Source organism: Lontra canadensis, unplaced genomic scaffold, assembly GCF_010015895.1.
Source record: "Lontra canadensis isolate GAN:19392208 unplaced genomic scaffold, GSC_riverotter_1.0 scaffold19, whole genome shotgun sequence".
Classification (NCBI taxonomy): domain Eukaryota; kingdom Metazoa; phylum Chordata; class Mammalia; order Carnivora; family Mustelidae; genus Lontra; species Lontra canadensis.
Genome location: NW_022631013.1, coordinates 14841313 through 14854301, shown reverse-complemented (window position 1 = coordinate 14854301; position 12989 = coordinate 14841313). Strand labels below are relative to the sequence as shown.

General features: G+C 47.0%; 1 protein-coding gene across 1 annotated transcript in view; it reads left to right on the top strand.

Moving 5' to 3' along the window:
* The window catches only part of GABBR2 (gamma-aminobutyric acid type B receptor subunit 2), a 336043-nt gene that overhangs the window by 182439 nt on the left and 140615 nt on the right, over positions 1-12989 (top strand). The window contains exons 5-6 of the mRNA XM_032860690.1: positions 657-722; positions 6603-6803. Coding sequence (XP_032716581.1) covers positions 657-722; positions 6603-6803 — 267 coding nt within the window. The remainder of the gene's footprint in view (positions 1-656; positions 723-6602; positions 6804-12989) is intronic.

Below are 12989 nucleotides of genomic sequence, written 5' to 3'. Positions count from 1 at the left end.
TAAGTAGTTTATGCAGATCCTCTCTCATTTAGTCCTCATGGAAGGTAAGTTCTGCCATTTTCCACATTGGACGAGTGAGGAAATGGAGGCCAAGATGGATAAAGGAGCAGCCTGAGGTGCCCTGAGGCTTGCAGGTGGAGCTGAGATTTAAACAGAGCTCAGAACTCAGAGACTCTGAAACTTCTTAATTGGGAAGCTTTGTGGAAGGTATAGAAAAGTCTAGAATCCTGGCAGGGAGGGTTGGGGCACTGCAGTGTTATTGCTGCCACCAACTCCCCGAGGACCTTGGAAGCTCCTTCCTCTCCTCTGGCCTCAGTTTCCCTGTGTGTCAAGTGAGGAAGAAGACAAGATGCTGTCTCAGTGCCCTGTAGGGTTGGCCTGCCCTTGTTGGAGGAGTTAGGGATGCCGCCAGCTTTCTGAAGCCTCCAGGCTGTGCAGACTTGTCCCAGAGCATGTCCCTGAGACCGGGGAGGGCAGGAGGAGCTGAGGGAAAGCTGGCCCGAGAGAGGGCCGGAGCATCCAGGCAGGGCTGGGGGGAGAGGGCAGAGCTCTTGTCTGGGGAGCTGGAGGTACACGACTGTTCTCTGCCATGGCCTCAAGCCCTCGAGTGTGACTGTCATCCACTCTCCTTCACGTACGTGTCCTTCTGTCCACAGGGCAATGACGTGAGGATCATCCTCGGCCAGTTTGACCAGAACATGGCAGCAAAAGTGTTCTGTTGTGTAAGTAAAACTTCAGTCCTGTCACTGTGTCTCACGAAGCTGTTTCTCAGACTCATTCTCACTGCCTGGTCTGAGCGCAATATAGGACCAGTGGAGTATAGGACCAACCCAGAGTCTGGGTTGCAGGAAGCGGAAGTGTTATGGTCGCTGCTCTTTCCTCTTTGCAGGGAGCTAAACCCCCAGGGCTCAGGACAGTGCAGTCATGGGAGGAGCTAAGGACCTCTGCTGACCAAACCTCCCCTCCAGCGTACTGTCTGAGCCCTGCTGGCTAATGCTCTGCCTGCCTACTCAGCCATGATTGATGGAGGCCTGCAGTGTATAGGGCAGAGAAGGAGGGGCAAGGCCGAGGAGCAGGGCTCAGAGTCTCAACTTTAGAACAGTCTCTCAACCTTTCCTATCTCTCTCTGAGTTCTTTACAATTATCTGGTGATAGGTGACAAAGTACCTTTTCACACCTCACCTCATTTCATCTTTTCAGTAAACTGAGTGAAGCAACTGTCCATATCCCATTTCACAGATAAGGAAATAGAGGCACAGCTCGTGGCTGAGCCAAGGCTCCAGCCCCTTTGCCTGATTCCCAACCCCATCATCTTCCAAATGATGTTCTACCTAAGTACTTGTAAGAGTCTTTCCATTCTGACGCCCTGGCTCCCTCTCCCCGACCCCAGGTCAGGAGAAGATCAACAGAATGAGAGCCCAGTCATGGGAGTCACTGTCTCCCCAGTAAGCTCCTTCCCTTCGAGTGAGCTTATTCTAGGTATAGTCTCTAGTGATGGGCCATGGGCCTCTGTTCTCTTTGATCTCTTGTCAGTGACTTGGATGAGATTATAAAAAGCAGACTTCTAGGAATTTTGGAAGTTGTGAAATATATTGGAAATAGCTCCAAGGTTGCAAAGAACCCTAAGAAGCTGATTCAATCCAAGAAAATTCAATCTCATAGCCCTACTAGAAGGTTACCTTAGAACAAATCAAGCTGCCTGTGTCCAAGGTGGTAGGTGCATAAGCTGAGGAGGACTGTGCCTTTAGAACAGAAGAGACTTTGGGGATGTGGTTGACTTCAAGGTTGCCGTGGGTCACCAAGGTAAGCGTCACTCCCAGGAGCCAAGGGGACCTCCGGCTGCATGTCTGCACCCAGGGAAGGTGGTCCCTCTGCTGTCCACTGGAGAGACACGGCCTGGGGTACGCTTCTCATCCCCTGCTACCCATTTCTGGAGAGATGCAGAAACTCAAATCACACCAGGAGTGAGGACAGAACGGTTACCGGAAGCCACAGTCACACGGGGCTGTTTTATCCTAAAGGCTCAAGAACAAAACGAGAACTGCCTGATCATCTCTTGATTTACTGGGGACGCTGGATGGAGCTGGGAGCTCAGGAGCCAGTCTGCTGCTTAGTTGCTGAATTTGGGCTTGTTGTTGACACTTCTGGAGTCTCGGTTTTCTTATCTGTAAAATGACAATGATACCAGCACCGGTCTCCTAGGATTGTTCTGGAGATTGAAATGAGCAGAAACACTGCACGGTGCCTGATGGATAGTGAGTCCTCAGTAAATGTCCATGGTCTTTTTTCGTTTATGAAAAGTCTCAGGTTGGGGAGCATAGAATGGACCACTGCCATTGAATCCCATAAACTGAGTTTTATCCCTCCCTCCTCTCCACCCTTCACCGTGTATCCCCAAGACTTTTGCAAGCAGCTGGCACTTGGTGGGTCATAACTCCAGGAGAAATACATTAATAAACATGATCCATGAAGGCACCATGCTGGTCGCTGGCCGTCTCCCTTTTCCAGACCTCATGTTCTGCCCTGAGCCGAACCCAAGTGGAGGCGTGGCTGTGATTTCACTCCGTGCCATGCACTGGGATTATTTTCCAGGTGGCGTTTCCAGCCATGGTTTCTGCTTCAGAACAGAAGGTGTGGCTGTCTTCTTCTCAACCCAAAGCTCCAGGCTGCCTGCCTTCCACATGGCCTGGGACACCATCCATCATCTTAGCCTGCTTTCCTCTTGTTGGACGGTGGGCATTTTGCAACGGGCTTCCTCTTAGAGTCCGCAGGTAGCTTTGGTTGTTGGAAATTCCTTGCAGGTATTTTTGAGGGGGCGATGGTTTATTCCAAGTGTCAGACCCCCAGAAGCAATCTGCCCTCTGGGGCTCGGCGTCTTACCTCGTTAGGAAGGAATTCTTCTGGCAGGTCTGGAAGATCCTGAGGAGGGGCTGCTCCATGTCTTCCTATGGGATCAGGACTGGTGTGTGACAAAGGGAGGGGCTGCTCAGAGCAGAGACCCCTGTGAAGGAGCCTTCCTGCCCGTGTCTGGGTCAGAGGTCAGAGCGCAGATGCGTTGGGGTCAGAGGTCAGAGTGCAGTACCGGTGGAAGCAGCCATATCTTTGCCATCCAGACGCCACGAGGTCAACTTTGCAGCATGTTGCTGTGTTCTTGAGACTGGAACCGCCACCCCATGGAAGAGCAGACTCCAGCAAATGCAAGGCCTATTTATAGCCCTGTAGCAAAATGTTCATTTGGGCTGCAGCACAGGATGAGCGTGTCTCCGTCGCTTTGTCTTCTCCTCCTGCCTCGGGGGTCTATTCTAAATTCTCAAGCACTCTGGCCTGGGTTCCGGGTTTAGCTCCACCAGCTGTGTGACCTCAGGCAGGGCACCTTACACCTCTGGTCTCCAGCTGCCTCACCTCTAAAATGGAAGCAGCAGTCCTTGCCCCATCAGCCTTGAGGGGTTGGCAAGAGGCTTAAGTAAGGCCACGGAAGGAGATCATCATCCCAACGGTGAACTGCCTTCCTGATGTGTGGGTTTACTACCATCATTGGTGTGACCATATTAGGAAAAGCAAAATGTCCTTCTTGCATGGGAAGGAGAGGAGGCGAAAAGAAACGTGATAAAAAGAGGAAACTGGATTTTTTTAAAAAATAATTCACATCATGGTTACCTGCAGCAGCAAATAAAAACCAAAGTGGTCTCTGAGACTGAAGAAGGTGAGCTCAGAACTGCCTGTCACCACGTGGCTGGCTGGGCCCACGGGTGGCCAGAGGTCCTGAGGTCACATTCCCACCAGAGGCAGAGAAAATGAAAACCGAGGAGACCAAGGGAACTGGAAATGTGTTCAGTCACTGCGCAGCCACCTCTCAGGTGCTGTGGGCACACCAGGCACTGTGTTGAGCACCAGGGATCCACGGAAGAGCGGACCCCACACTACAAAACTCCCCCTCCGGGAAAGGAGACAGAGAGAATTCCAGCAGCCCCTCCCAGCTCACATGTGTAACAACCTCAGCCCGTCTGAACATGGGAAGAGCAGAATGGAGGACCAGAGCCTTCCCCTCCCGTGCTTTAGACCGTGGATGGTATATTTAAAACCACTTTGCCTACCTTGCAGGGAAGCCTCCCACCTAGAACCTCACTTGAAGCCTATTTACTTTTGCTCTGCACATATGTTTAACCACCCAAGCACCCTGCTTTCTGAGCCATAGCAGTTCAAAAGAGGCAAATTTAGAGAAAACAGGGACGCGATGGCAGCAAAAAATGACACCCAGACCCAGCAGCATTACTGTGCACGGCCCATAACAGTGACTGGTATTCAGAATAAACCCGTGATCTATTTACAGAGAGGAGAAGGGAGGAAGAGGAGCTGCTAAAATGTGCCTGGATGTAGTGTTGGCCAGGCGTGGCTCACGTGTCATCTCCTTGAATTCTTACACCCACCCAGGGAGACAAGCTTTGCTTTCCACAGGCTTTAGATGGGAAAAGCAAGACCCAGGGAGTTGTGTGCCAGAGTTACCCAGAGAGTCTGGTCCTACTTAACTGTAACCTCTTTTTTTGTTTGTTCCAGAAGGTCAGTAGGAAAATGTTTATCTTGATCAAAACTGAATAGCATTCTAAACAAAATCTGTTGTCGCTCGAATGGACTATGCTTCTCTTTTCTGGAAAATTCCAGAATTCAAGGAACGGCTCCAAATGGGACAAAGGCAGGTCAAAGAGCTGTCACAGCAGATCCCTGGGAGGCTTCTGACTTTCTGCTCTGGGCTGTCTCTAAATTATCACAAGGTCCTTGTGTTCAGAGAGTGGTACAGTTCTGCCTGTGTGTGATTGGAAGGCCTCCTGTCCTCACTCTCTAGCTATTGACTCCTCCTTAACATACATTCCTAATAATGCAGGTCTCTTCTTGCCTCTACCTTTTAAGATTGAGAAAGCGCCCCGAAAGTTTTATTTATTTTGCTAAGAAAAGAGGGGACCCTCCAAAAATGGACTTTGAATCTTATCCCCTTGACTTAGCTGTATGTGTTCGGTAACCCCTCCCTCTCTGAGCCTCAATTTCTTTATTTATAAGATAGAAATAATACGCATCTCATTAGGTTGTTGTGAGAGTAAAATAAGATAATGTGTGTAACTGGCCAAGCACATGATAGAGGCTCAAGATATGTGAGTTCCTCCCTTTTAATAAAGTATGAGACTTGTAAAGTGTCGAAGGTTCTGCCAGTGACTTGGGATCACTGGGATGAGCCTTTTGTTCAAAAAGTTAGCCCCCAGGCAGATGTCTTCAAAAGAAAGTGTCTTTGGTCTAAACCCCATTTATTAGAGGGAAGATCAGGAGATTGCTTGCCTTTGTTTAACTGGGATTTTACCCTGTAACTGAGGTATGAGGGATGTCTTTTCTACAATAATTGTGATGGGGCACATTATAATGTAGCTACTGGAAAAATGACTATGATCTGAGGCTGCATTATGAGAAGTATATTATCTAGAACTAGGGAGGTGAAAGTCTGATATCATCAGAGGATTCTAGAGAAAAGGCAATGTGATCACTGCCTTGAAGTAGTTGAAGGGCTCTTACATTAAATAATTTCAGTTTAGTCTCCAGCGGCTTCACTGAACCAATGAGCAGAGGGTGTGGAGGTGGTATCTGACCTTAAGTTAAGAAATAAACATTTTACTCACATTTAATAATAAATAAATATTTAATTCTCATTTATCCCAATGAGACGCTCCACACTATAGGATGGGCTTTCTTCGGTATTGAGAGAATTCTAAAAAAGTTGCCTCCCCAGATGTAGGAATGGTGGGGGGAGCTCTCCCCTCCAATCTCAGACTTGACCGTAACTTTTCTCTAATGCACAGACACCATTAGGGTCTCTGGCCTACCCTACTTAGGGCAGAGCCTGGCTTAGCATCCCAGGGCTTACGTGGAGGGTAGCCAAAAGCTTCCTGGAGTCCAGAGCAATCCTGCAGGACCCTGCCACACCCTCCTGGCCTTTGTGCTGTCTCTCTTACAGGCCAAGGAGCACAAAGGGGTGCGGTGTGAATTGTTTCCCAGTGTGTTTGTGGCTTTCCAGGAATGAACTGCAAGACCCTTTAAGGTTCATGTTTTAAAATGTGCACCGTTCATCACAGTACACAGAGAGCATCTGTTGCAATGATCATGGGATTTTTATCTTTAATTCCACTAATATGATGTATTACATTTATCCGTTTGTGTATGTTGAACCATCCTTGCATCCCAGGGATAAATGCCAGTTGGTCATAGTGTATAACCTTTCCAGTGTGTTCTTGAATTCAGTTTGCCAATATGTTGTTGAGAATTTTTGCCACTATATTCATCAGAGATGTCCGTCCATAGTTTTCCTTTCTTGTAGTGTCCTTATCTGGCTTGGTCAGGCCCTGGTGTTTCAATTTGTATTCAGTGTTTATTATTTTATTCTATATGTTTCCAATAAACTACCTTGGGGCATAATGAGGAGAGATAACAAAGCAAATAATAGGAAAATTAACAAACCCTCTGTTAAGAGGAGGCATGAGCCTCCTCCTCGTGTCTCATAGGGCACAAAGCCTTGAACAAATGTTTAACTCTTGGTACATTCATGGTCAACCCATTTGTTGCAGGCATATGAGGAGAACATGTATGGTAGCAAATACCAGTGGATCATTCCGGGCTGGTATGAGCCTTCCTGGTGGGAGCAGGTGCACACAGAAGCCAACTCATCCCGTTGTCTCCGGAAGAATCTCCTTGCTGCTATGGAAGGCTACATCGGTGTAGACTTTGAGCCCCTGAGCTCCAAGCAAATCAAGACCATCTCAGGAAAGGTCAGTATCATGGTCTGCCTACTTCAGCCCCCAGGCCCATCTCTTTTGATCATCCTGTCTGATGATGTTGGCACAAAGCGCCGACATCTTGTTCTGGCCTTTGCTGTCTGACTTTGAGCAAATCACTGGACTTCTCTCAGCCTGTTCAGTGGGGGATATCCAGACCTCCACTGCATGCCCCTCTAAGGAACCTGAGAATCAGATGAGGTAAGGGTGTTTTAAACACAATGTCCAGGTAAGTGACGGAATCATGATTTTGATAGCACCAACTACACACCAGGGTTTCAGACTTTGCCAGGCTTTCACTCCATGCACCTCTGACCTGGAATGTCCTTTCTCTGGCTCTCTGATGCTCCCATCAGCCTAGACGAGAGGATAGACTCCCCTCTGTCTTTTGGGAAACATGTGCTATAGACCAGCCAGACTGACTTGAACCCCAGTTTTGCCACTTACAGCTGTGCGACCTTGACCTTGAGTTGTCCAAGGCATGGATTCTTCACCTGTATAATAGAGGTAGAAATACCCTCCTCTCGTGGCAGATTGTGCAGTGTGGCTGGCATGATGCCTGGCCCCTCGGTGCTGTCATTGCTGAGAGCAGGACCTTGGACAGGGGGCTGCACATGTTTCCATGGGCATTACTACCCCAGTCCCCCACCCACCCCCCCGCCAACTTAACCAGGAGAGTGCAAGAGACCAGGTGTCATACATGGCCAGGTGGCATGCTGTGGCATGGGTGAAATTATTTCAGAAGCACACTGTTACCTATCAGTGTAAGTGTTATCAAGAACCAGGGGACGGCAGACCTGGTGTCTCTTCATTCTAACCACCAGCCAGAATCGAGGATAGCAGGGCACACAATTCTCTTCTGTCTTCTCTGAGCTCAAACGGTTCCTTTCTCTACCCAACCCCAGTTCCGCTGAAGGAATTAAACTTCATGGCAAAGCTATATAAAATTTTTGTATATAATTTTTCCCCATTAGTTAATCTCAATCAGAGCCAGCTCTGTAAGAATGATTTATTGATTTCTCCAAAAAAATGGCCAATCATGAGAACACATTTTGTAAACAACTCTTTAGATCACGCTGGCACCTGAGGGATGTTGGGAAAACACTCCAGCTGGAAAATGTTGGAAGAAATATTTTCACACAAAAATCAATGAGCATGTAGAAAGTTTTCTGAGATGCTGAATAATGTATGGAAAGAACTCATTTTATTTCAGTAAGTGTTATTTTTAAAGGCGTCAAAGTTTGTAGTTTATTAGCAAAAACTTGAGTCCAGGGACAGCCTGGACTCTAATCTCAAAATAATGTAAAATTTGAGGAAAATTACAAAAACTAAGAGAAAAACATTCCATGCAAGCAGACAGCATAACTGAACTGAGGACTTTAGGAGACCAAAGACAGAAATGATTGCATGCAAGCTCTGTAAAGCCGAGGGGAGTACTGGTCAAAGATTCCAGAGAAAGCCCCTGAATGTTGTTCTAAGGAGCATGGATGTTACTGGGTGGGTGAGCATGCATGGATGCGAGCTGTACACAGAAATGCGTTTTGGGAAGACCGTTTTTTTAACAGTATCTGTTAGAGGAAGTGCTCTGACTTTATAACAACATCTTCCAGGTCACCGACTTTCATTTTAATTTTTTTCATTCTAATGGTTTTTATTTGGGACTGGTGCTGAAGCTGACCTCATCCCCCATAACTCTGTGCCTGGGAATGGAACGCTTTGTAGGTATTCCTGGGCTGTTCACTTCACCCCACAGTGACCCACTCATTGGCCTCCCAGAATGGAGCTGTGCCATTAGAGCAGAACCAGGGCCCCACGTGGGGCAGCTTCCAAAATTCCGGGACACCCAGTCCCTGTCTCTGAGGTGTTTGAAGCAAGAGACAGCATTTCTTACATTATCCTGAGGTTACAAGCTGATTGAAGTTATGCAGGAAAATCTAGGGCATCTGCCTCTTGAAATCAGAGAATTTTAGGGCTCTCCTATGGGTTATCTAGACCAACCTCCCATCAGATTCTCAGACCCATCTAGAAGCAGAAGACTCTCTACTTCTCCCTGAATTTCCCCCACTGGTCCCTCAGGGCCCACATGGGTCCTATGGATGGCAACCATATCCCCAGAGATGTCCCTTGTCCAAAACTAAACAGCCCCAGTCCCTCTATTTGTAATTCACATACCCAGTGCAAAGCCTAATGGCAAAATTTAAGGCGATGCTAAAAACCTCAGTAATCAAGATGTAAAGTATTATAATGCAGTATTTTTTAAAATTCAAAATTAACACACACCAAAGAAAAAAAAATCCATGATGAACAAAACATCATTTTAAACAAAGGTAAGGTTCCCAGGACTGGGATTAGGGAGAGCTAAGTGATTTAAGTCACACAATTGCAAGACTGGATCTTGTCTTTATTTAAAATGTTGATGTTTTAATCATCACAGATTTTCCTTTTTGTATTCATTTTGATTTTTTTAAAAAATACTGCCTTAAAGGGTCTTTTGCTTGATTACTGAGGTATTTGGCTCCCTCTTCATTTCCACCCCTTGCTCGCCTCCCTCTGGTCCTGGCCTTGAACATGTTGTGTGTGTGTCAAGCTCGGTTCACACTCGGCCCATCCTCTGTGCTTGCTCTCGTGGCTGTTCTCTCCCTGCGGCGTGGGGCCTGTGGTTGAATAAAGCATTCTTATTTGTGGTCTGACCACAGCCAAGTTCCCCCATTCATCTCCAAGAGTCTATGGTCAAAGGAAGGTTTGGAGGGGTGGGATATGGTTCTTGAATTTGAACTTGTGTTATACATGACTGCTGGGGACGCAGGCTGCTGAGCTGAGGCTTACAGTTTGGGGTCCATCGGTGCCCATGAAGTTAAACAGACACTTGTAGAAGCAAGACAGTGAGTTCTTGCCATTCTCATTAAGGAAGCTAAGCAGCAGAAATGGAAAGGGACATACCCAAGATCCTTGTAGTGGTTTGAATAGTGGCCCCTAAAAAGATGTCCTAATCCTTGGAATGTGTGAACATGACCTTATTTGGAAAAAGCATCTTTGCAGATATAATTAATTTAGGGATCTTGAGGTCGTCCTAGACTATCCAGGGAAACCCTACATGCAATGGCAAGGGTCCTTGTAAGAGAAAGGCAGGGGGAGGTTTCCCACACTGAGGTGGTCATGTGACGGCACTGGCAGAAACCAGAGTGGTTCATCCACAAGAAAAAGAACTCCAGGGATAACCGGCAGCCACCAGGAGCTGGGAGAGAAGCATGGGCTGGATCCTCCCTCAGAGCCTCCAGAGGGAACCAACCCTGCTGACACCGGGGTTTTGTACTCCTGGCCTCCAGTCCTGGGAGAGAATAAACTGATGTTGTTTCAAGCCATCCTGTTTGTGGAAATTTGCCGTGGCAGAAATTTGCCGTGGCAGCCCCAAGACACTGATACAGTCAGCCGGCAAGTCAGGGACAGCCCCAGGACCTGAGGCCAGGACTGCTCATTCCCTACCCAGAGCCCCTTCCCCTCTTCCATGCTCTCCACCCAAGACTTGTGACAGGGTTAGAAAGGAATGCACCCAAATCAGCCCTTTCTGTCTCAGTGGGCCACTAGTGGTAGTGGTACTGGTAGGTGGCATAACAGAAAAGCGTGGGTCTGGCGATCAAGAGATCTGGCACAAATCCTGTCATTCCCACCAATTAATCTGCCTCCAACACCTAGTCATTCTCCTCCCCCCACCTCCACTTCAGCCTTAGTTTCCCAACTGAAAATGAGAGATATGGGCCAGGTAACTCCTGGGGTCTTTTCGTAGCTAAGTTCTCTGGCTCTGTGTAAATATGGTACTGGGTTCTCACAGCGCGTTGTGGGACATGGTCGTCACGTTAAACCTTGAAATCCCTGGGTTAAAGGTGACTCCTGGTAGAGAAGTTTGCAGAATCAGGCAAAATAGTGGCCCCTCTTGGAATGTGCTCTCTAAGGCTCCCCCTCCCATATACTTGTTGCTAGTCAGGCCGTCCCTGATTCTCTCATTGGCACCCAAGAGAGTTCTGGTAAGAGGAATAAGAAGATCACAGGCCTCCAGAGCATCCTCATCAGTCTCTTCCTATTGGAATTTCCAATGATGAGACAAATGTAGACCTTTGGGCTTCCCCGAGCACATTCAGAGCTCAGTCTTCTGGAACCTCATAAGGACAGCCTCTGGGCACTTACCGTCTGGTTCATTCTCACTGAGATTCCCCATTACCAGTCTGGTCCCCCATAGGAACTCTTTGACATGGGTGACTTCCACTATCAGCTTTCCCTTTCCAAAGTCCCGTTAGGCTTGTTTCCATTGTGAGCCTTTACAACTCTGGCCAGGTTTCTCTGGTGTTGGCTCAGCTTCCCTGGACATTTTCCCCATTTTCCTGCTGAGGCACAGAGCTGGACCAAGACACCAGATGAAGATGTTCACAGAACCCTGGAATCACTGGGGACATCAGAGGTGACCCCAATCCCCCATCAAGTGCACGGGCTCATTCTTTGGAAGAGTTTTGTAATGTTATCTGTCAAGAAGCTTCTACAACCACCGTGACTTTTGATTCAATATGGTAGAAACAGAGGAAATACAAATCAAGTGAGTCCTCAGTGAAGAGCCAGGAAAAGCTGCACCCATCTCCTTGTCACTGCCATGTGAGCTCCCTGAATGTGGGACTTCTGGGATGCTCTGGGCTCTGGAGAGGAGGAAAGGAAGTGGCCATGGAAAAGTAGGCAGGCTCCCTGAGGAGGCCATCCTTCACAACATCACTGCCACTCCTACCTTCCCCATGAAGCTCTTGTTCCCTTTGCTTCCCTAGGAATTCACTTCGATAGGGAACAGGTGGCATAGCAGAAGAACATGGGCTCCAGAGGAAGGGTGTGGTAGTCTGTGGAGGGTCATAAATAATAAGGGCACTGGTTAGATTTGAATTTGGGCCCCACCACTTCCCAGCTAAGAGACTCTGAAAGATGGCTCATTGTCCATACCAATATCCATAGCCCCCCCCGGTCGACTTCAGTAACACAACTCTAGTTTTTAAGTAGGTATGTTGCTACTGAGCTGAAAGAGGACAGTTCCCAGCTTCACATGTAGCTAGATATGGCCAGGATTCTAAGTCTGGCCAAGGAATATAAATAGGAGTGTTATATTGGACTTCTGAAAGTCTCCGTTAAAGGAGAGCTTGCCTTTCTTTTCCCTTCTCCTTTTTGTGTTGGCTGGAATAAAGATGGGATGGCTAGAGTTCTAGCAGCCATCTTGGATCAAGAAGTGACTGTGAAAAGGAAACCTCATTCTAGGGCAGTGTTGCATGCAGATAGGAGCTGAGTCCCTGATTACACTATAGGGCTGCTATGGCAGCTGTCCTCTGCCGACACATGGACAGGTTTACTGTGAGAGAAAAATAAACTATCTCTAAGTCACTGATAATTTTTTTTTTTCTGTCCTCTATAGCTGAACTGGGTGATGTAGTGATAGTGATACAATGACATTGGGCAAGTCTTTCTGAAATCGTTTCTTATCTACAATATTGTGGTAATAATATCTTGTATAAGATTTATAAGGATTAGATAAAGTAAAGCAGAGGAAAGTATTGTGCTGAGTGCCAAAACACACAATAGATACTTGACAAATTGTGGTTCTCTTTCTTCTTTAGACCAGCAGCCTCAGAGCTAGAGAAGGGAGTAGTGAGTGAGTTTACACACACATAAACACAAATCTGCTCTGGCTTGTTATTGGGATTTTACTGAATTTGTAGGTTGATACAGGAAAAATTGACTTAGTAATATATGAACATGAGTTTTGTGTATCCCTGCATTTACCAAGGTCATTTTTAATTTCTCTCAGAAATGTTTTGTAATTTTCTGTATGGAATTCTTGCACATACTGTGGTTTATTTCTAGGTATCTGAGGTATTTTGGTGAATATATGTGCAAATTACTATTGGGTGCATACGTAGGGGTAGAATTTCTGAGTCACAAGGTATGCATATGTTCAGCTTTAGTAGACCCTGCCAAACAGATTTCTAAAGTAGTTGTACCAATTTACACACCCACCAGCTGTGATTGAGAGCTCCAGTTGGTTCCCATGCTCACCAACATTTGGTACTGTCGGCTTTTTAATTTTAGCCAATCTAGTGGGTGTGTAGTGGTATTTCATTTGAGTTTTAATTTACATTTCTCTGATGACTAATGAAG